The sequence below is a fragment of the Apis cerana genome, linkage group LG14 (assembly GCF_029169275.1).
Source record: "Apis cerana isolate GH-2021 linkage group LG14, AcerK_1.0, whole genome shotgun sequence".
Taxonomy (NCBI): Eukaryota; Metazoa; Arthropoda; class Insecta; order Hymenoptera; family Apidae; genus Apis; species Apis cerana.
In genome coordinates this window covers 3,106,320-3,131,078 of record NC_083865.1, presented here as the reverse complement: position 1 = coordinate 3,131,078, position 24,759 = coordinate 3,106,320, and the positions used below count along the sequence as shown (strand labels likewise).

General features: G+C 33.6%; 1 protein-coding gene and 1 long non-coding RNA gene across 5 annotated transcripts in view; one reads left to right on the top strand and one right to left on the bottom strand.

Moving 5' to 3' along the window:
- Positions 1-24,759, bottom strand: part of LOC108004441 (neuronal acetylcholine receptor subunit alpha-7) — a 219,789-nt gene that overhangs the window by 69,720 nt on the left and 125,310 nt on the right. For all 3 annotated transcript variants that reach the window (XM_017067359.3, XM_017067360.3, XM_017067362.3), the window contains one exon: positions 1,966-2,010. In XM_017067359.3, the coding sequence (XP_016922848.1) occupies positions 1,966-2,010 (45 nt within the window). The remainder of the gene's footprint in view (positions 1-1,965; positions 2,011-24,759) is intronic.
- Positions 1-24,759, top strand: part of LOC133667330 (uncharacterized) — a 147,516-nt gene that overhangs the window by 3,840 nt on the left and 118,917 nt on the right. For both annotated transcript variants that reach the window (XR_009832726.1, XR_009832725.1), the window contains exon 2: positions 23,756-23,822. This is a non-coding gene — a long non-coding RNA (uncharacterized LOC133667330). The remainder of the gene's footprint in view (positions 1-23,755; positions 23,823-24,759) is intronic.

Sequence of the window (24,759 nt, the reverse complement as noted above, 5' to 3'; positions counted from 1 at the left end):
ATTCGTTATGGTGTATTATTGATTTCTTCTCATTGCTATTAATAGCTTCTAATTACATTATAATCATTGTTCAAGAATAATCGATACTACGTTCTATTTTCACGGAAATTTTTGCTTCTGAATATTTCTATATTTATTTTTCATGGAATAATTTTAATAATTGAAATCATATTATAGGACTTAGGAATTTCTAATATTTTAATAAAAATATGAAAAAAATAAATCCACGTGTGTTACACGAAACAAAACTAAATTTTATTCGAATATCGTAAAACTTTTTCTGAATTTCAAATACATTTTCTCGCATATTATAAGAGGAAAGGAACAACAGAAATAAAAGAATTTTCTTTTAAATTCAATTGAAAAACGCACGAAACAAAACAAATAGATAAAATAATAAATGAATTACCTTCATCGTTGCTTTCATAAAAACGTAAAAAAAGAGGAATCGATTTAAATTCAGCGTCATACATTACATGTTTTACACGTAATCGGCTATTCATTTCGAATCCCTTCGTCTCACGTCCAACGATCTCGAAATCATCGTCCCATTTGTATCCGTTCGTTCAATTTATCAACGTCGGGTGATCATCCCAAATATTAATCTCGTATCAACGAAGGGGGTAGATTCGAGCGCGCTTCTACGTTTTAATTGTTAACATAGAAATCGGTCGAAATGGCCGATCGAGCCGAAAACATCATCGTCGAATCGTTAACTGCGAATTTGGGTCATCGCAAAGCCTCATGACGCAGGCATTGATAGGGGTTGTGGATGAGGGCGAGGATTGACGAGGCATAAGCCGTTGGAAATGAGCAACGACAAGCGTTTTAAAGTGCGGTTCGAAACCTCCTGAAAGGAAATATTACGGCGGTCTACCCTAATAAGGGTGCGCCACTTCACCCTCTCCAACGGGAGTACCTGTTGCCCGTGGCTCTATTAATAGTTCTAGTTGATAAGAATCTGTTTTGACCACGATTCCAACTTCAAAATAATACCACGTGATGTTTCCTCCAACTTGGATTTCATATGTTGGAATTAGAAGCTTCGATTCGGGAAATTTATGATCGGTGAAGGGATACGCAAGTTTTACGAAATTAAATTTCTTGCGATGGAAAAAAATTTGTTTAAAGAAGAATTTGGACAATCCATGATCGCAGTGATAGTAATTTTCAATTATTATTAAGTTAAGTTATTGTAACGCGTGAATTTTACTTCGCAAAGTTGAAAATTCCACGATGATGAACTCTGACTTTACTTATTCTTTAGAATTTTTTAAAAGTAAGATTGTTAAAAATTTTTCTTAGAATAGGAATTTGTAATCGTGGTTAATTCAAGTATTTTCGTTTATATAAGATTTATGATTTATGATCAGAATAGTAATTATTTGAAACAAAATTATGGCTAATTGGAATATCGGGTTCGATGTGGATCTAATATCGTTAGGAACTGTACCGAACTGTTAGAAATTTGTATGGTCAACAATTATTGAAGATGGTAATCGTAGTTAATTCGAATATTGGCTTTCGTAATCTGTAATTAGAAATCGAATTTCAAAATATCACACGAACCATTCGCTCCTCTTTCTCGAATGTTAAGGATTCACGAGTTGGGAAAAATTTTACTCGATGTAATTTTATTCCTTCTTTTTTTTTTGTTTTTATATTTAAAATATAAATTAATGCATTTACATATTCAATTCTTTTATACAAAAATTCTCTATTTGATAATTTTCATATTTCAATTAGTTCATTAAACGGTGGTTTTATTATATTTCTCTCTCGATAAAATTTTTTCATGGTTTCTCTCATTTTCTTTCTTTTTTTTTTTTTTTAATTAATTAGTCAATGAGAATTATTCAACATCGATATTAAATTTTGATTGCAATTGCCACGTGAAATTAGCTCGTATTTTTCCTATAGCTTCATAAAGGTTTCATTATATTCATGATACATTAAATAACTCACCAATTTTAACCAGAGATTCGTGATGAGCAATTGGTTCTTTTCGTCCTGAAACAAAAAAAGAAAAAAAATATCAATTATACACGATGTTTTAAAATGGAATACCAAACATTTGCAGAATCGTGCAAATTCCTAAGGGAAGAAGCAAAATTAAAAAATCCTACTCGTACTTAAAGTTATTTATATTTGAGAAAAAGGTAACGAAAGTATTAATTTTTTTACCTTTCTTAGAAAAATATGTACAATCGTACAAACATCATAAAAAGCTGAAAAAACAAAGTTTTTCTTAATTACTTGACATCTTTTTCCGTTCCTAATAATTCAATTAATTAGTTAATTGGGATCGATGAAATTCGGATGAAATTTCATTAAATAAAATAGATATATCTGGATAAATTCATTTATCAAATTATCGTGAACAGATTAATATTATTTCAAATTCGAAGTTCACATTAGACCGAGATCGAGGTAGTCTTTCTCTCTCTCCAACATAACCTCAATTATTTATAAATGAATTTTTATTTTTCTACAACAATCTTTAGAATATTTCCTGTTAACATATTTCCATTCATTGAATGAAATAATATATAAAATATCTTCTGCACAATCGAAATTATGGTAACGAGACTTCCCATTCCAAAACGGTTGACAAACACTCCTATGCATCACGTTTCTTACACAAACTATTCCAATATCGAGCTAGACTCCACAGCTTCTAAAATAATTTACTCTTTCAAATATTTTATCGAGCTCCCTATTTTTATTTATCCTTTTCGTAAATGAATGAAGGAGTTGTTGCTAGGTAAAAAAAAAATTAAAGAGTGGAAAGTTAAAAGCTACGTATATACTCGGATTTGAAAGAAAATGAACGATTTCGCGGCGTGGAAAGTTTTTCACGAATAAAGATCGTCTTCTCGATACTCGTTAACTTATTTATCGAGTTGGGATTACTAACTGGGTCGAGGCAATTAATAAAACGCAATAAGCTCTGCCTTTACCCTGACCGGTTAACGTGGAAGAAAGAAAAATCCGTGGCGGTCATTAATAAACGGCGAAAAATAGCTCGTGGACCTCCCTGCCTCGATAATTACCTTGTAATCGTTTATCGAATTACACACGCGATTTATGATCCCCGTGGATTTTTGGACGGTGCATCGATCAAGGGAAGAAATTACCTCCGAGATATAATCGGCTCGTAAAAATCGATCGGACGTTAAAGTTTAAATGCCCGGGACGTCTGACCAAGCGAATCGAGTGGTGAACTTTGAACCTCGAGGTTGAAATAAAGAACCAAAGATCGTATTACTTTTAAAAAAAGGTATATATCGGATTTTCCTTTTGTACAAACCTTTCAGAATCGATTGAAAATGTACAGCTCGTTCCTTCTTCTTCTTGTTATTTTTAATCGATTATATTCAATCGTGTAAACGTGTATTGGCAATTGTTGATATTTGTTTTAAAATTGATCCATCCATTCTTCAAAGTCTTTTTAATATTCTTTATTCATCGTTTTGATAATTTGGAAAACTTTCCTTTCTTCCTCATAAACGTCTTCGTCATTCGAATCATTATTCTATTCTGTCTTGAAAGTCTTTTTACTATTCTTCAATCATAATTTTGATAATTTTGAAATTCTGGTTCATTTTTCATCAAATTCCGAAGAAACTTTCACAATTGCTGCTTTTAGAATTATCTTTTTTTCGCTCGAAATACCTCTCTCTTTTTTTAATATCAGAATTCCTGCCGTTACCCGAAAATCCCTTTTTTGTTTCTTTTCACTGCAGTACTTTTCCTTTTTTTATCGCAACCCCTTCCACGCGTTCCTCTTTTTTATTGTTGGAATTCCTCCTTCTCCCCCCCACAAAGGGGGGTTTTCTCGTTGCTGTAATTTCGTTTATCCCACCACCAGTGATCCTCCATAGGTAGGATTACAAATGTAGAAGCTTTTCTAAGTCCCTATTTCACCATAGTGGACCTGGAATGGTATTACTCAAGGGAAATAGATTATTTCCTATTATCTGGAAGGGAAGGGTTATTTTGTTCACGAAAATGATTGAGATCTGGAAGGGAAGAAATTCGGTACATTCGATAGTTTGTTGCACCTGGAATGACGAATTTTTGGAAAAATTGAAAGCAAAGTAGAACGATGTGAACCTTAAATATTGGCACAGAGATTGAAGGAAAATTTATAATCCACGTTTATAAATTAACGAGATCTCTTATTTCGTTCTTTTCATTTTTATTATCTGATTTTTATTATCTAGGGACAAAACTGGGGAAATGATCCTTTACCTTTGGCTGATTATTCGATTGATATCCTTCAAATTTTAATACAAATCGGGATATAATAAGATTTTTGAATTCGCGTGATGGGACTGCAGATAGGTATGGAGCACAACTTGCTGTGTTCCTTCATTTCTGAAATAGCATCACACGAATGATCGGATCAGGACAAACATTGTCTATTAGGGGGGATTATGGAATGGTCGAACAAAACTTAAGCTTGGTTTAGCATTCGGTTTACCGCCGGATCGGCGCCCTGATAATGTTAGGTTAGATTTAAATTGACCTAAAGCTCTTTCCTGTATAGCGACATTAGAGAAAATTAAGGATTACGTGGATTGTGCGACAAAAATAAAATGGAACAAGCGTTACAAATAATTATACCTTTGATCGTCTCACTCGTCGATTATTGATTATTCTCTGTGAAAAGACAAGTTGATGGAATTTTTCGAAACGCTTTGACTAATATTTTTCCATTAATATTTCCATCGCTTCGATGTATATTTTATTTTTTCAACCGAACAACCCTCGACGATGCAGCGTGACAAGTATTCGAAAGATTGGATCAAAAATGATTCGATCTTGAATATTCCATACCAATATTTCAAAGCGACTTTCGTCCATTCTCTTGCATCGTCTATCACGAAGTTAACAATCGATCTTCCATCTTGTTTCTGTCACAGGAAGGGACGTTTCTCGAGTCCATTTTGAGGAAAAGTATCGAGGGGAGGGTTAGTACCCGGCTTATCCCTTTCCTCGCCTCCGTGATAAACTGTTTTTCGATAATTGGATCTTATCGTTTCGCTCTCCAAAAACCTCTTCGAAACAGCCCGCCAAATCATCCTAAATCTTTCGTGGTTGCGCGTTTCGTGCATATTTAACGACTGGTTAAAACTTTTCATTGCTGTTAATTCCATTATCGTACTCGTTAAACGCTCTTGAAACACATCTTTTTATCGGTTAAATATCTACTCGAAGGGAAAATTGGTATTTATGTTACCTTTGTTCTGTGATATACCAGAATATCTGGAATCCTCTCATCTTTGATACCCAATCTTTTGCTGTTATATTTTTAAACGAAAATTAAAAGTAGAGTTTTTTTTTAATCGTGTTCAGATTTTTAATCAATACGAAGAAAATCGAGATTTCGTGGAAATGTAACATTTTTTTTTTTACGAGAATCGTGATGAAAATTGCACAGAAATGTAAATGAAATTGCGTAAAAGATGAATTGGAACTTGTTGATTTGAAATAACGTATTACAACTTGAAAATAATTGCGCGATAAAAATGATTTATATAACATGTAAAAAATATTGCCCAAATTGATTTTTGACAAGCGAATGAGTTACGAGTCAACTTTATTTTCTCGTTTCATTTGTCATAAACAGTCGGAATACAATACTGTGCACATAAAAATGTCTCTAGAATTACGCAGCACGATTCACGTAAAAGATATTAAACCAACACTTCATTAATAATTACCACCATTTTACGATAAAAACTTACGATAGTGGAAAAGAGAAGTCGCGATTTCTCGATTTCGTACGTAAATAAAGTTGTCCATAATCGCAGAAATATATATTTCCACGGAGCCATATCGAGAGAGGCCAAATTATTTTTCAATCCGCGAACCACATTTTCACAATTCCAAAGTCGAATCAATATCCGACTTTGTAAGTCGATTGACTCGGGTTGGGTTATAAATGAAATTTCTGTCGCTTCGCTAAAAAAATTCTTTGATGTTTCCATCACGATCTTCTTCCCTCTCTTTTTCTCTCTTGTTCTCATTCTCTTGGTATCCGGCAAAGGGATCCAAGGTGGCCCCTTGGCTTTTCCCTCGTGCCGCTCCAATTTTTTCCCAAAATATCCAAAAGCTTGCCGAGTCAGAGTCTTGGAAAGTTTAAACGAGAGGCGGTGACTTCAACGTCGCTGCACGTACGTCTTTAACGAGGGGGAGGAGGAAGAAGAAAAAGTAAATAAAAGGAATTTTGACCACGAGACGAAGGAGTAGGACAGAATTGCCTCGGCTGCCAAGAAACTCTGACGGACGAAAAACTCGTTTGTCTTTCTCCACGCTTCCTGTGCTTTTCCTTTGGTCTTTTCTTGGCATCGTCGTTCAACTGAACGGGAATATCGTCTCTTTCTCTTTCTCTTTCTCTCCCTTTCTCTGCCCACGGATGTAAATGAACAGGGATCTTCCGTTCGCGAATAAGCGTGGAACAAACGTTATTTATGCCGACGTAATACCGCGGAATTTATTCGCGAACTCTCACAAAGGATCTCGGATCCTTTAACGCGATATATTTATTTCGTTTCGTTCGCAAGAGATGGAATAAATCTCGAGGAGATTCCACGCTTTAAAAATGTTTCTGTGCATCGCACCTGAGAGGAACAGTTTCCAGACAAGATATGCGATATAAGTGATGTAAAGTGAAAAAAAAGAATAATTATAATTTTTGTTAGCATTATGAATATAAAAGTATGCGAGGAAAGAGAACAAGATAACGATTGTGAGAAGGTATTTGATAGGCAGAAGAAAGGAAATTATAATAAATGATAAATTTCACATGTGTGTATAATCATTTAGAATAAGTAAATGTATCATCAACTGCTTTACCATATAAGATATTCAATTCATTATTTAATTTCTGATTTCAATAATTTTTTGATGAAAGAAAGAACAAGATAGTTGTAAGAAATTATTTGGTAGAGAGAAGAAAAGAATTGTAATACAGTGACAAGATATTTAATTCATTTAATTTCTGATTTCAATAATTTTCTGATGAAAGAAAGAACAAGATAGTTGTAAGAAATTATTTGGTAGAGAGAAGAAAAGAATTGTAATAAATGATAAATTTCACATGTGTGTATAATCATTTAGAATAAGTAAATGAATAAGTAAATCATCAATTGCTTTATCATATAAGATATTCAATTCATTATTTAATTTCTGATTTCAATAATTTTCTGATGAAAGAAAGAACAAGATAGTTGTAAGAAATTATTTGGTAGAGAGAAGAAAAGAATTGTAATACAGTGACAAGATATTTAATTCATTTAATTTCTGATTTCAATAATTTTTTGATGAAAGAAAGAACAAGATAGTTGTAAGAAATTATTTGATAGACAAAAGAAAAGAAATTGTAATACAGTAACAAAATATTTAATTCATTTAATTTCTGATTTCAATAATTTTCTGATGAAAGAAAGAACAAGATAGTTGTAAGAAGTTATTTGATAGAAGAAAGAAAATTACAATAAATGATAGATTTCACAAGTGTGTATAACAATGTGTGTTTAGAATTTAGAATAAGTAAATGTATCATCAATTGCTTTATCATATAAGATATTCAATTCATTATTTAATTTCTGATTTCAATAATTTTTTGATAATAATATTCTAAACTTGAAGTACACTATTTAGATATTAGAAGTAAGTCAGATACAGATATTTTCTTTAATATATTCAATTTATAGTCACATCAACTATTAGTTTAAAATTTGGAGAATCACATATGCATCAATCTGATACAATCATATCAATTTAATATTTCTATATATTAACATTTGGATAGAGGATCATAATAACATAACTCAAGTGGATAGTATTTCACATTACTTTATATTTCAATATTAATTACAAATTAAAATATTAAAAACTATAAAAAGCTAATCCTTTCTGAAACTTGTGAACATATGAACTTTTCTCAAATTTTTATATCATCCATGATTCTCGACCATTCGTATTATAAAGAATAGCAATTCAAACACAAACTCTGGAAAACTATATTTAATTTCGATTATAGTTTAACCTATTTTTTTCTTTTTATTTAGCAAGTAGGTAAGTAAAAAATAGGAAAAAGAGACATTCGATCGCAGGGCCTCGCGTATTATGCGCGATAACGTTGTAAATTTATTCAAGAAAGAAGTTCTCTGTTGTACGATTTTGTTATCGGTTATTCGGATTCGATTTGAATATATATTCAAGAGGCTACTTGAAAGTTTGATTTATGCCCCGATCTCCTGCTACAATTTATTCAGATTATTCCGGTTTTATGGAACGGTCAGAATCTGTTCTGGCGGAGAGTGAACATTGCGGTCATTTCAATCACCGCCCACAAACTCTGCAACATGTACAAGGGAATCTTGATATCGCTTGAACTTGAACGTTCCCAGATTCGCCCTGACCTAAATTATTATCCTTTTAATAAGGATTTAATTCGCCGCCACGCATCGCGTATCGCGATTTCACTAAACTATTATTATTTTGAATACGTATATATGTGTACAGAGATTCACAAAGGTGTTTGAACGTATTGATATGTAGGAGGAGAAAAAGTAAATCTGTGAGAAAATTGGTTTCTCAAAGGGAGAATCATTAATCCAATTTGCAATTTTCGATTAATTTATAACATTTATATTGCATTTAAAAATAAATATAATTTATAATATGTAATATGTCTGATAAAAGAAATATTTTGATAAAATTAGTGTATATCTTTAATGTATACTATTACTTATTTTTTTCATGAATTTTAAACATAATTTATTTATTATTTTGTTAGTAACATTATTTATTTTAATAATAAATTCTAATAATGTATTTATTCAATAAATCATTAGAATCAGCTTAATTAATATTAAATCCCCTAATAAAATTCCTAGATTAATTTGTTATGTAGTTTCTGTAATTTCAATTTTTTTTATTTTTATTTATTATTATATATTTAAGATCTTAGATTTTACAAAATTTTTTAATTCAAATTTTATTTTTTTTAAAAATTGGAATTTTCCCATTTCGTTATTGAATAATTTATTCGTATGAATGGAAATATATTTCGCCTCTTAAGGATATTATAATTAAACGATCGATGGTGGAGAGGAATATAAAAGTTGAAACGTTGATTTGTTTTGGTATCTGAAATCCCCTCAACGCGTTCCTCGAAATATATTAACGCCTCAAAAAAGAAAAAATGTCAAGAATCAAGAAATATTACTTATAAAAATCTTCTTAAAAGAATTATTTAACTTTAAACTGCGCCGTTAACAAAAGATGGAGGAACACGTTAAATTCAAATCTTTCCAGGCATTATAACATTCTCGGAATAATATAATTATTTCAACAGCATCGAGAAACTTTCTGAAATATCGTCTCAAAATCCGCTTGGAAAAAAGCTATTTCGATTAAAAATTGCGAGCCGGTGATAAATCGAGCGTGGTCGAATTTGAAGTTGATCGTTTTGAAACGAAGTCGGAGTGGCATGTAATTTCCAAATCAATGGGCGCCGCTTGACAAAGCCGGGGGGAGACGACTTTGCAAGGAATTTGCGACTCGAATCCGCCCCGAAAACTCCTCTGGGAACATGAATCGCAAATTCGTCTTTGCCGCCTCGCATCCCTAAGTTATAGCTCACCTTATATACATATATATATGAAACGAATCTCTGAGGATATCTTTTTACTGCGTGCAACGCAATACACTCTCCCCCTCCCCTCCCTTCGTGGAAAGTGAAAATCCCTCTTCGAAAATGCGTGCTGAAAATTTCAAAGGCTCTTTGAGAATTACACGCGATTCGTGTATATACATATATATGTATATTTTGGCTCGATATTATTCCCGTCATGAAACTTTTTTCCTCGATGGCAGCAACGTCTTTTCATCTAGAAGGTAGGGAAATATTTGAGAAATGTTAAAAATTCAAAAAGAGAGAGAGAGGGAGGAAGGTATATGTTTCAAGCGAATATAAGACACGAATTTTTATTCTTGAAAATGAAATTTGAATTTACGAATATTCGTGTATATACGTGATAAGTAAATGTAGCTTATAAAATTTATTATTATATGTGTTTACATATACTCGAGTTATTTTGGGACATTAAAAGGAAAATAAATAAAGATAATTCTATCTATCTAAATTCTACGTATCTAATAATTGAGTATACGCAAATTTTATTTTGTTTTATTTTATTAAATTTGCATCGGTTTCCTACTAGTATTGAGCCCACTAATTCCAACGTGTAATATAACAACAACTCTGTACATCTAACATTCTCAATTTTAAACGTAATCCACAGGATTTATATTGCGAATAAAACAATCCAATCGAGAATAATGCGAAACCGGGATTTCATTCTTGCTCCCCCCCTCCCCGCTGCGGTAAGAAATGCGCGAAAACGATTTTCTCAACAATTTTATTAATGCATCCCAAGTATCATGGGATAAGAGGCATCGAGGGAGACGGAGATAAAAGAGACGGACGGGGAGAAAGATTGACAAATGTAGCGTGTGGAGAATACGTAGAGGCGCTTCTTAAAGCTTTGTAGGTCAGAAATGCATTGTTTGCCAGATTGTCGAGGATGAGGATGCTACAATGGTATGCGGATTCGTGTTGTAACAGCGCACGAGCTACGGCATAACGTGTTGTAGCAGTCATTTGGGGAATGCCATAACGTCGCGTGGTCAATTTGCGTGTTCAGCTATGATCAAAGGGCGGAGTGACCTCCATTCGCCCGATCGTCCATCCTCGATTTGTTAAAATAGTTTAAGCTTCGTCCGTTGATTTATCGCGTGCAACACGATTTTAAGATGGATGAGTATCGAAGGAAGTCTTTTTGATTAATTGTGATCGAGAAAGAGTTAATTGGAAAATGCGAATATTTATAAAGGATTGAAGGGTGGAAGGTTGCGTTTGGAATGTGAAGGATTGGTTAAATTTCGAAATAATCGAGGAATTCTCGTTAAAAAATTCTTATTATTTTCGCGTTGACAGGTCGATCAAGATGATCAATTTATTCAAATTAAGATATTTTTATTAGCTGGAATTTGCTCATCTTATTATTTGCTTTCGATCTTCTTCACTTTTGATTTTCACCATTATTTAACATTGTTTTCAGTTAAAAAGTTCCATTAACTAGGAAAAACGAATTAAATTATACAGAATATTGATGTATGATTATCTTGAAAAGAAGAAATATTAAATGGCGATAAGAACTAGTATTTTATAATTCCTCGGATTCGCCCCAAGTTTGATTGAAATCTTCGATAGACGTATCAATGGGCTCTCGATCCTGGTGGGAGTAATTCCGCCTTGAGACTCGATGAAGATGCCCTGTCAATAGTCGATGTCACTATCAAATTAGTCCCGAGAGCTGGCGAACTGCATTTCACTCACTGTCATCGCGGACATTCTACGTCTTCCCGATAATTGATTGTGACGAAGAGTTAACCAGATAAACGAACGGTGTCCTTCGATTATTACGTGTAATAATCCTACAATCTTCCTTCTTACTATTATCGTTATATTCCCCTCTTCGATAATTTTGGATGCAAGCGAGTATAATAATAATAATAATAATAATAAATAATAAATATCGTTTTGAAAGCGTGTATATCCAGACGAGTAATTAAAGAATGGATATATTTGAGTCAGTTTACAGCGAAACTTATTTTATTCTTTCATAAATGTAATTATTATTACAAGAACCGATATATAACGAAGAAAATATAAAATAATAATAATAATAATAAATCTCGGGAAACGTTGCTTAAAATGACGAGCGCAAAGTGATATATATCTGGACGAGAAAACAAATGGTGAAAAAAATTTCCTTGTTCCAGAATTCACTCGATCCCGGAAATCCGCAAAACGTAGTAAATCTGCGCTACGTACACTGCGTAAATCACGTTTCCTATTCAAATCCACGGATCCGTGCGTGTAGAATCGTAGATTTGAATTTCAATTTATCACCGTGCCGAAAGTTGGCCACCTTCTCTGCCCTCTCAAGTTCTGGCCACCGGATACAATTGGAATGCCAACTGATTTACAGTTTTAATAGGTTGCCGAAGTTGGGAAAGTTGCGGCCAGTGTTTGCCGGTAATGTTACGAATTATATTTCGAGCTAAGTCGATTTCGTCAAAGCGAATCCCGAATTCCGTGAAACACGGCTAGTTTACTTCTCTTGATGAAATGTAACGTGGAATAATCCGAAATTATTCCACGGGAAAATATGAACCGAGTCGAGTTTAATTCTATCGTTTCGTGTTCGACAGAAGGGAGAATATAAACGAATAAGAATCATCCATTCTTTCCTTATTCGAATCTCTCGTTTTCCTCTTCTTATATGTTAGATAAAACTGAGATGATGAAGAAATAATGATACACGCATAAATTTAAATAAATTAATTTTATATTGAAAATATAATGTTTTTTTTAAACTATATGAATTAATATTTGGGGGCGTTTAGAAATATGGATTTATTTAAATCTTTATATAAAGTTAGAAGCTTTATTTAAAATATTTTATAATAATATTAAATTTTATAATAATGAAAAAATATTGTATTAATTTGTTATATTATTCATTAAATTTAATATATAGTTTTATTTATTAGTATAAAAGTTTGTATTTATTGATTTTGATTTTAAAAAATTGTTAGTATTAATATATTAAATCATTATATATTTAATTAATAATTATATATATATATAAAAGAATGTATTCCAAAATCAAATTCGGTTGTTGAAGAAGAGATGATCCCTGATGAAGAGTCGTAATAAGTCGTAAAAAGTGATTTCTTGGGGATTTTTAAAATTTGATCGTCAAGAATATTTTTAAAGGGACGTTTAACCGTTTTGGGACGGCGAGTTGCGATTGCTGAACAGAATTTACTTCTACACCGATTCCGAACTTGTGAAACCAGCGTTCTGCCGTGTCTAACTAGAAGTTACACTTGTTCTACGAGAATGTGTTCGTGTTCCATTGCCTTCTACTGTACCCTTTTTCTCGTAACCACCGCTTTGTTACTTGCGGTTTTCTGTACACCTGTAGATTTCTGTCGCGCGTGACAATTATTCCGCTACTTTTGTCTTTGCGAAACGAAGAATTTAACCCCGAGATGAAACTTTCCTCTTTCTTTTCTCAAATAAAAGGCAGGGGGGAAAGATTTATTTGATCCGACACGTGAGCTTGTAAAACGTAAACTTCAAACATGTTTTTGTACGACATTCTGTGATGGATAAAGTTGCTTAAGTTTTTCGCATCGATTTATCCCTCGGGCAAATAATAAACTTTATATAAATTGTGTAACAAATTTTTAGTAGATTTTTATTCCGTGGAAATCTATGTTGTAGAAATAGCGAAAGAATGTATGGAAGATTGAATTCCAAGCAAATGCTTAGAAATTTGTTTTGTTGACATATGTGTAATAAGATTTTTTAAAGGATCATAACTTGGTAAATGCAAGTCTACTAATTGCAAGTCCAATAGTAGTAAACTATAGTTCAACGGATCATAGTCTCTTATACTCCAGTAAATCCTAATCTAGTAAATCCTTGTCTACTAAATTCTAGTCTAGCAGATCCTAAATCTGCTAATCTTCCACTAAATGTAGATTCTAATCTAGATTCTAGATCTATTCTAGATTCTAATCTAACAATATCTAAGGATAATTTAAAAGAGTGCATTTCTGGATCAAAAATTGAGCATCAAAAAATAAATATCAATCGATAACTTAAATCTAATCTAATAAACTCCATTAGATCTATTCCTTTCGATAAATCTTTAATCAAAATATTAAAATGCTAATCTGAATTTTTCATTTTTATTTTTAATCTCATTAACCAACGTTGCTAGTAAAATCCTTATATCTTACTATATTGGTTATACGCTAGTCTACTCTGAACCCTAGATCTTAATCTAGTAAATTTATATTCGAAAGCCCTTACCTAACACGCATCGTTGGATTAAATAACTCGATAATAGACTTTTTTCGTGCCTTCTATTTATTTTTCCAAGATACGTCAAAGGAATATGCGCGAATATGCGAAAATTGTAAAGTAAGCACGGAAATGTTCCCGGCCTTGCGTTTCTGGTGGATGGGTCGAATGTTAATTTTTGTTTTAGAGAACTCTCGGACAAAGAGGATGGAATTACCATGGCAATTTCCCCGGGGCAACGTAAAAGTCTTGTAACTGTGCCACCGTGCGCTTTCCCCTTCCGAGAGCCCCTGCCTCTTATTTTTTTTTCTTCTTCCCCCCTCCTTCCTTGCCAGGCTTCATACTTGAAAAAGTTGAAGCGTCGCGTATAAGTGAGCAACAAGTTGAACAATTAATGCTCGAGAAGTAAATAAGAACGAGAAATAAGCGTGTCGCGTGGCAAGCTGAAATAACGCCGTTACGTTCGCACCTCTTCGAAATGAAATTTCCCCCGATCGTTAAGAAGAGGAAGAATCCGAAATCATTCTTCCTTACTTTTCTCCATCTGTGTAATTTCGAAATTTTGTTTACGTTTGTCGATCGATGAATTTTTTATGGATCGACGAGGTACATTTGCGTCGTTTCCATAAATCCGACTCGTCCTTTCTTCTCTAGATAGATCTCTCTTATTCCATTTCACCATTTTTCAATCTCCATTTTCATCTCTCGAATAATCTTCGTATATCTTGAACGCAAAGTTCTCGCATAAGGAACCAGGTTACGTAATGTCTAGAATAATCAATTTACATTTTGCATTTTGCAGGGATTATTATTATATATCAAGGTATGAATTCCCAGCCTGACATTGCGAGATATTCATCCGAGTTATTTTTCATTTGTAATTATTCGCGCAGGAAATTTTGTAATTCACGGATTCTCAATGCTCAATTTCGAGTTCAATGTAATAAGACATTTTGATCTCTCTTTAATTTCCCTAGAAGTAAGAATAAAGTATCATCTTTACTGTATTTCACGTAAACGAAAAAAAACAAAGAAGGATCAATTAGGTACGATATTTTCCACGAGTAAAAACGTGGGTGAAATTTGACAAACAAGTATAAAGTTCCATCAGCATCGATTATTCTATCCTGCTAATAATTTTCTCCGGGCAAACTTTCCCTTTGTTCTAAAAATTTACTTTCTGCCACTTAACTCCTTTCCGCTAGAACGCTTCAATTATAAATCAGGATCCCGTATTTGAGTTTCGAAATCTCGAGCAAGAGGTCTCGACGATCGCTTTTAAATCGTGGAAACGTGGATAAAGGAGGGATCCCGCATATTTTCCCCTTTAGACATTTCCGTTGACCCGTTTCCGGCTTCTAACCTTGAACGAAAATTTCAAATTCGCGCTTAACGAATTTCTTCCACTTTGCCCGGCCACTATTTCACCCCGTGTCGGCCATTCCGCAAGATTAACCCCGCGGGTTTAAATCGTGGCCACGCTCAGCTCGAAATCCGCGTGCTTTCTCGTCGCGGCATCGTTCTCAAGAAGCGATTCGTGAAAATTAAAATCCTTTTTTCGGGGGAAACGGTGTCACGGTCAAAAATATCGTAATTCGTAATCAGGGGAGAGGGTGGAAAGTTTGAAATGCATTATTGCGATCTGAAAACTGCGGAGTTTGAATTTGAGCTTTTATTCTCCCTAATTTTGCGAAACTTGCGGAATCTATGATATTACGGCAAGAAGTGTATTATTTTTTGTAATCGTTACACTTACAAAATGTTGCGAGAGAATTTAATTTCCTTTTCGAAAGAAACGCGCTGTCATGAATTTTCGTTTCTGAAAAATTAAAAAATATAAAAGTATTATCGCGGTAGAAATTGACTTTCTACTTTACCAAAATAACCAGAATTCATTTTTTCTCTTTATTTTCCGAGAGATGTAATCCTTGCAATAACAAAAAAAAAAAAATATCTGGAAAAACATCTGCCTCGTACGTAGCAGACTACGATCAAGATCGATTAAAAAGATAACAAGTATTATTATTATTATAATTATTATTACAATGCAAGAATAAAATATTACATAACATAATTAAAATCGGTTAGCTACATTATCAAACAGTTTCTTCCTCGTACCCAAATTAAAAACACGGCATATTTAAAAAATTTCTAAACGTTTCAAATATCGATAAACATAAAAATTAAAATTACTCATCTTACTCAATATCAAAAAATCTATCTAATCCCCGCCAAAAAAAACATTCGTACACTTCTTTTCAATTCAATCCCCTTCTCTCGTCAAAACCCCTTCGCTCGTAGAATAAAACTTCGCCCTTTCGAGTCAACCCCTGAGAAGAGCACGAAAACGGTATCGAATCCATGGCTCGACTCCTGAGGACGGTTTCGACGAAGTTTCGGGGGTGTTATTGCGCAAGACATCTGGCAAACGAACGGATCAAATGCAATCAATTCGTTAAGAAGTTGCTGGCGCGCTCGCAAAGAGAGGGGGATGTTTTCAAGTTCCTTAAGGACTCGAGGGAGAAAGAGAAGGGCGCGTCCGATGCAGGATTCAAGTTCACACAATCGCAGCTCTTCGCCGGAGCCGCTCAAAGTTCCTCTTAAACTTTAAACATAAGTTTCGAGACAAGGGAGGGGGAGGAGGGGCCGAAATGGAGGTGCCGTGAGCAGACTTCGTCTCCCGGAATTAACTCTGGACCGAGATAAGATTTATTTGTATTCGAAATTTATCGCGATCGCGGTGTTTCGAGCACGCGAACCGTTAAACGAGAACGTCTAATCGAGAGGGAGGGAGGGGGAGAGAGATCACTTCCTCCTCGTTTCGCCCCTGTGCGCGGGATGAAATGCAAATTACGAACAACGATGGAACGTTGGATTAATCGAAGGATGGGAATATGCTCGTCGGTGTATTATTATTGTATTTATCATCTCGATTCTTTGCCTCGAATACACTTGTCATATTTGCTAATAGAAAATTGAAGTGTCTCGAATGTACGTAAAGGAGTATATTCTTGTTGTATTTAGTAACGGGGAATCGAATAATTTGTTGTCATTTAAACGATAAGGAAACTGTCACGATGAGAAAAAGAAAAATTTTCTCGAACTTTTCTCGACAGTAACATTTTTATGAATATTAAAAGAAATCACTGGTTACTGTTTGCATCGGATGCATCTCTTCTTTAGAAATTCCTGTTTGGCGAGGATAATGCGAGGTGAATATCAACAGCTCGAAATTATTCCCAGAGATTATCTTTAATCGCGGTTGGAAATAATGGATGAAAAACTCGTCGTTAAAGCCAGCTGTGCATACCCAATTTTGGTTTTTTTTTTTTCGTATTAACAAGACGGATCACACGCGAAATCGTTGACAAATGGGTTACTTTTACCCGTAGTTGAGCTATTTGTCGCGTTGTACACGGAATTCAGGATCGGTTTTAATCGAAAGTTTTATCCTCGTCGGTTAGTTACCTCGCAGCTGCTGCAATAATTTCGAAAGTTGCTTCTGCTTGGTCAAATGTGTAATCAGTGTTGCACTATGAAACTGGTTTTACGGTATTCCGTTAACGATCGGGCAACAGGAAAATGAATTACGAACCATGCTTGTGCGGAATACGAAAATTAGATATTGAAAAAGATAATTGCATCCTAATAACTTAGTTTTCCAATAAAATTTCATCCTCTTTTACTTTTATTTTATTCCAAAAAATACTTTCATTCTCTAATTTCCTTATCCAACGTCCATTTCAAATTTAATTTTGTCTCTATTTCGTTGTGATAAGAAGACAAAAAAGGTTCTGCCATCATTCTAATATAAATTATCAAAGAAATATCGTACACGTTCGTTCCCCTTTCTTGAACCAGATCGACTCGCCTGATTACGTTGTCCAGCTTTATAGCAATTCGAAATAGCACGAGTTAATTTATATTTCAAGCATGTCATGGCCAAAATCGCGGAGATTCCACCCTCTATCCGTAAGCATTCACGGTATCTTTGTAATCTCATAGCCGAAACGAAGACGTGCTTCCTATTTCGGTTGATGTAAAGATGAAATTTTGCTCACGTCCCTTTGATCATTCTCGCGCTTTCCAGGTATTAACGTCGTATATATTACTTATGGAACAATGATTCCTTTGTTTCAATCCGCGGGGATCATCTGCCGGTGATTGCGCTGCGATACTTTATTAATTTCCCATGCATTGTGCACGCTTAATTGCTATGAAAATTTCACCCGTCATTCCCTATTCGGCTAATTGTTAATACACAATTCTATCGTTGATTGATAAGCGAATAATAATCCTGAACATTGCACCTTCTTGCCTTATTTTCAACAAGCTTTTGGAAATTGGAATATTTTCCAAGGGTGCGATTCCTCTTTCAAGAGTTTTTCCTCAAGATTTATGGTATTCTATTCGAGCAATTAAATGATGGATATGTTCCTTTTCGGTAAAAAATCTCTGAAATTTTTTATTTCATATTCCGAAAGAACACGTTTCCGTTATTAAATGATTCATAAGAAAGAATTTTTACATTTGCAATTTTTAAAATTTAATTTTGAATTCGATCGTATTTTATCTTCATCTATTAACAGCTAAAATTACATCTATACAGTTACAAAGTGAAGAAGATTATTCCTATATGCCAATAATTAAGAATACACGAGAAGGAATTGTTTTCTGAAAAATTTTCAACACCGCTTAAAAGCCACCAATTCTCGTGCAGAATTGCGAATGCTTGGAAATCCTGTTGGCAGCCAAACGCACTTTCGTTTGCGCGTTAAAATAATCAGTTGTGAACAGCGATAGATCATTTTGCCCAGAAGCTTTCCGAAAAGAAGGAACGCGAGAGAAAAGGAAGGAAAGGAAAGGAAAAAAGGATGAATACTCGATGAATACCAGGCCCAGAGTTCCACCATCCCTGGTTTCATCGATCGAGTCGAGGGCAATGAGATTAATCACGGGTATTCACAGGGTGGGGCCGGGAAGACAAAATTTTCGAGCGATTAATTATTCGAAAGTTTGCTGGCCAATACTTGGAATCGCGGTCCAAATATTCGCCTCCATCTGGGAATGCATATGCGTGGATGGCGTTCGATTGTCGGGTTGGTATTCCATGAAAATCACTTTTTCCTCTTTGGATTTGCTTTTAATTGGATCCATCGACGGAACTGTCGAGCTGGTGCTCTTGTAATTCGTGGAACTCGGGAATTTTTTGAGATTTTTTGAGATTTATAGTTTTTGCTCGAAAAGGAAAGAACACGAGAAGAAACTTATTTTTTTACAAATGATGTTATTACTGCTTAAACGGATCGTATTAAAATTTGACTTTGTACTTTTTTGATTTATATTCGTGGATTTTTTCTGATAAAGATTAACGCAGTTTAAATAAAATTTTTCTTTGATTAAATGTTTTTGTAGACTATTTGTATCACGAATTATTTTCCTTTGGAAGATACGAAATGTCAATAAGTTCTTTTTTTTCATAAGATTATAAGATTCTTGATTAATTCTTATAAATACTATTATTTAATATAACTTTTTGTGGTAAAATACTTTTGAATTGTCAATTGATAAAACAAAAGCATGAGCTTTTGTCAAAAATTTGTAAACGGTGTAATTCTATTTTAGAAATATCTTTCTGAATGTGTTCAAAATTAAAAATTGAGGATTATATTGGTTAAATTCAAAATAAATATGGCATGCAGTAAAATTGAATTAAATTAAAACGAAATAGCAACTATTTTTTATTGCTTTAATTCAGTAAAATTGTTCCAAAAATTCAAAAATAATAAAAAAAAATGATAAATGAAATGGAACAAAATAATAAAATTTAATCCGCTCCCATAGAATGTAAATAACGTATAATTTTTCTAAATGAGTTTACGTTATTTCTTTGTTTCTTTATCTTTCATACGTCTTTTTACTTTGTTATTCTTTCAAAATATTTTCGGGTTTTTAAAATTTTAATTTCTTTGCGATGAATTATATTCATCAAACGTAGATGATAAATTAACATTATTCAAAGTTTGAACAATTTGAAAATGATAAATTATTTCCTCAGGATCGTTTATTTTAATAAAATTAATTCGAATTAAGAATTAATTACAGTTAGAATCGCATTAAGAATTTAAAATATAATAAATAACTGCAACCATCTTTGTTGCTTTTCATTCCTTTTAATATATTTCACGTTCTATTAAATTAATAATTTTACATAGAAAAAAATTATGCAATATTACGTAACGTTACGTTACTCGTGACACAGATATATTTTGTTCCTCAAGCATGCAACGTGTTAAATCTGAGAATGTTGCCTGGAATCCTGACGAATTAAGTGAAATGGACCACCATTAATCGGACAAAAACTCTGAAAAACAAACAACAGAGAAATGCTTGAAATAAAATAATCGAATATTTGATAAATAAATCATTCGAATGAAATTTATTTCTCAGAGATATTATCTCAGAGAAAAAATGCCAAAAAATTTTCTTCTATTGCTCCCTCATTTTTCCTCAATTTTTCTTTTACAAATTCTCAAAACGTGTAATAGATGATCGATGTTAATCCCTAATTTTTACTTTCTTATCTTTTTATACATATACATATATTTCCTTCTATGTCATGTATAATGTAAACCATTAATAAAAATGACTGTTATTAATATATCGAAATATTCAAATTAAACGATAAAATATTCCTTCCAGAAGAAAATAGCCTGAGGATGGTTAATCCATTTTCTTCCCTATTTTTTTCCCCCCTCTTTCCTCCGGATATTAGATATTCTTTAAACTTTAATTAAAATGTTTATGTAGGACGAGTTACGAAGGCACGTTTTAGGGAATGGTTTCAGAAGTTGCAACAACGATGCAAAGAAACTTTAATCTTTAAGCGGCGTACAGGTCGTAAGAGGGAGAAGAGAGAAAAAAGAAAACTATTTTATTACCTTCTTTTTAGAGGCATTCTGACGGAAAATCGAAACGCTCGTTACGGACAAATAGATACCCGACGACCATTCTGCTATCACGCAGAAAAAATAGTTTTTCCGTCAGAATGGGGATGATAATTAGCAAAGGAGGCGTCATCGAAATTTCTTCTTTTCTCTCTCTCTCTCTCTCGGTCGAATTCGAATAATGGAGAAATGGTTTAACTAAGCATCTCGATTCTCGCGAATTTCAAATTTAATCTCGTTGGATGGCCAGTTCGAGTGAACTTTCTAATTTTCTGCGAATTTTTATAATAACACGCTCCTTCCAATTTTATCGATTTTGGGTCAATATTACGTATCTGATTAAACACAGATAAGAAATTTCGATTCTTCGTCGATTGATTTTCTCGTGCATTTTAACGGATAATTTAATAATAAAGATATCGATTGATCAAAAGAATGGAATATTCGATCAGTTGGCGTGGAAATATTCGAAAGAATATTGGAAAAGGACGGTAATCCGCGGATAAAATTTAATCTATACACACCCAATTTCGATCGGTGTTCATTCAACAATATTTGTTACGCCAGTTTTTAAGTGGCGTGTCAATTCGTCAATTTCGTTTTGCTCGTTCGGGAAAAGACAATCATGAGAATAATAAAATCGAGCACGCATATCTGTGATCCATCGATATCCACCGTTTCGTTGTTTTAAAGTCTGTCAATCAATGTCGGGGAATTTTTTCTCTCGATTATAGATATATACGCACGAAAAAAAAAGAAGAGAAGAGAAAAAAAGAAAATCTCGTGACGGATGTTAAAACAAAAAATAAAATAAAATAGAAAATATATCGCTTCAACGATCTGTATATATACATACATATATATATAAATTTTTTGGAAATGTACACGTGTATAAAATTTATAGAAATGTTAGAAATTTAACTGTGATGGCTGAAGTGAAATTTTACGAAACTTCAAATTATTTTGCGTCATTTCGAGATATTGTATTGTGAATAAATAATCTAGACTATAATCACCTGTAATTTCAATTTTCTAATTCTTAAATTTCTGGCAAAAGGGCCAGATGCACTGTCTTCGACAGTGAAAATTGTACAATTGAAACAAGCACAGCGTGTACGTGTGAAGACCATAAGCGTAATAACAAATTTATCAGAATTAACAAACATGAATATTATACGCATCTTCACATATCGTACGAAAAGAATTTTCGAACATTGAATTTCTCGCGCCGCCTTTATAAAAATATAAGAAGCAACCCTTTCCCTTTTCTCATAATAATAATAATAATTCCAAATCCACGCGTGTCGAATCCGTTGAAGAATTCGTTCGATGATTCCCCGAGAATGAAATCACAGATATTCCAAATGTTCCACCGTGGAATCAACTTTTAAAGACATTGGAAAATCAATTCCGGCGCTAAACTCGCCGAAGAAATTCCAATCACGCGTCCGAGTGCTCGCCAAACGAGTCTTGCAGAAGATCTTCGAAGTCATTTCTCCGGGATCTAACTAACGCTGTGTACGAAGTTTCGAATGGAGGGGGGAAACGGCCCCGTTAAACCCTTCGAGAGGGGGATGAGACGTGTCCTTCTCCGCCATCCTGGTGAAAAGAAAAATTAACGGGGAAATCGCTGCTGCATCGAACAATTTCTCCGCGATCTGATTATATCCTGATTATATAAAACTAGGGGGCAAGTTTCCACCCACGATACGCTTGGACGAACCCTTTTCTCCCCGCCTTTAATTAAAAATTCGCCATGAAAACCGGTACGTGCCACGAGCCGGTTCTTCACACTCCCCCTTTCGAGCGTGATGGCTCCTCAAGTGCCGTGATGAGAAGTGAGAAATTGGGGGGAATAGAATAATTTCCTATCGTAATTCCATATTATATGTTATTTTGAAGGGGGCAGTTAAAGATATTCCAAGTCTCTTCTTATTAGATATACTATCCTATATGTAATTTTGAAATGTACAGTTACGTAAGATGATCCAAAAATTGTTATTTTTATTCTCATATACGTCATCTAAGATTCAAAGGAAAAGCCAATTACGATAAAATATAAATAAATATCGTTACAACATTTTTACAGTTATCTTGCCAAAGTAAAAAACACCATTGATAATCGTAACTGTCACTCGATTATTGTTACCAATAATCCCAACATTATTTCAACAGAGACAAACAATTTCGAGGCTTCGTATTTTTCTAACTGATGATAATTATCCGTGCAACGTTATTCGGTCGAAGGTGGCCTTAACGGTACGTTAACCGACTACTAGCCACTTTGTTTCAACAGGTCTTGGCAGGGTGTACGTTAATCAAAACTTTCTTAGAATTAGCCAACGTAATTGGTAGATATGCGGCAACTATGATAAGCTTCGCTCGGTGTTTCTACGTGGCGCTTGTTCTACTTTCCCTAGCCGACCATATTTCCTCCCCTCCCTCCACGCGTGTACGTTATTTACTTGGAACAAGGACGGTGCCGCGTTGTACGGTAAATATAATTAGCACCACTACCTACGGGAACACATTTCAGGTGATACGAGCGAAACGAAGTTGCTCTCGATCCGCTTCTTATTACGCTTGTAGCTTGTAGTTCGAAAATGTCGTTCAATCTGAAGAGAGAGAGAGAGAGGGGGGGGGGGGGTTGTTATTAAATCAGAAGATTATTCAACGGGAGCGGGAGAAGAATTTTTTTATTTTTATTTTTAAAAAACTTTTTTCGAGAAATTAAGAAGGAAAAGAGTGGGAAATGGAGAATAAATTTAAAATTGTACATAAAATTTAATCGTTTGGAGAAAACGATTAACTAATTCTAATTCTTTACTTATTTTTTTTTTTTCAGATACTTTAATTTTCTACGAGTTTCTTCGCATTCGATCCATAGATCATGTAAGAAGTCGACAGTTCCGGTGAGTGTCGATTTATAACTTATATCCTAGTGAAGTTTATTTGTCCAGAACCAATAAGTCTGCTCATTCGACCGATCATATTCTTCATTTTAAACCCCTTTTATCTCTGATCCCCACAGGCATAAAATATGTATGTAGACTTGACATTTTATTCGCAACTGTTACGATAAGTTTGAAACGTTACGTTCCTGAGAGTCCATTTTCGAATTGTGAGGGGAGGGGAAATTATATAGGAGACTGAGAATGTAATATTTGATAATTTATATATTTTAAGATCAATTTTTTTGAAATGTCAACATTTAATATTCCACTATCACGAAAATGGTACGTATATTATTTACAGTGGAAATTTATTTATATGAGCAAAACTTACTCCGATTTCTTCTAATATAAATGTACATATTGCATCTATGATTCAAGGCGAATAAAAAATTAATTCGTTAATTTATTATAAATTATTATGAAATCGTTTCTAAATTTATAATGTTTATCATGCATTTCGAAGAAAATATTTCGTGAAATCTTTTTATACGAGTTGGGGATTAGGGATTAAGAGAGATTAAAAGAGTTAAAAAGGCACTGGATTAATATTTAAATCTAATTCGTAAATAATCGATCAAGAAAATTCATGAAAATTGGTAAGAAAAGAATCATCGATATCCTTTTCCTCTCCTTGCTGTTTTCTGCCTCTCATTTTAGAATTACACTTTATTTTCCACTGGAAAAGAGGTATACGCCGATTGGTTCTCAGTCTAATACTATCTTCTGCTTCTCTTCTTCTCTTTCTTTCCGTGTAAAGGGAATAAGGTTTCGGTTCCAATCTGATATTTTGTTGCGACGTGGATGGATTTACACGAGGATTCTGCCTTTTTCGGATAAAAAAAAAAGTAAAGATTAAATACAAGTATTGGTAAAAATATATAATCAAATATGCAAT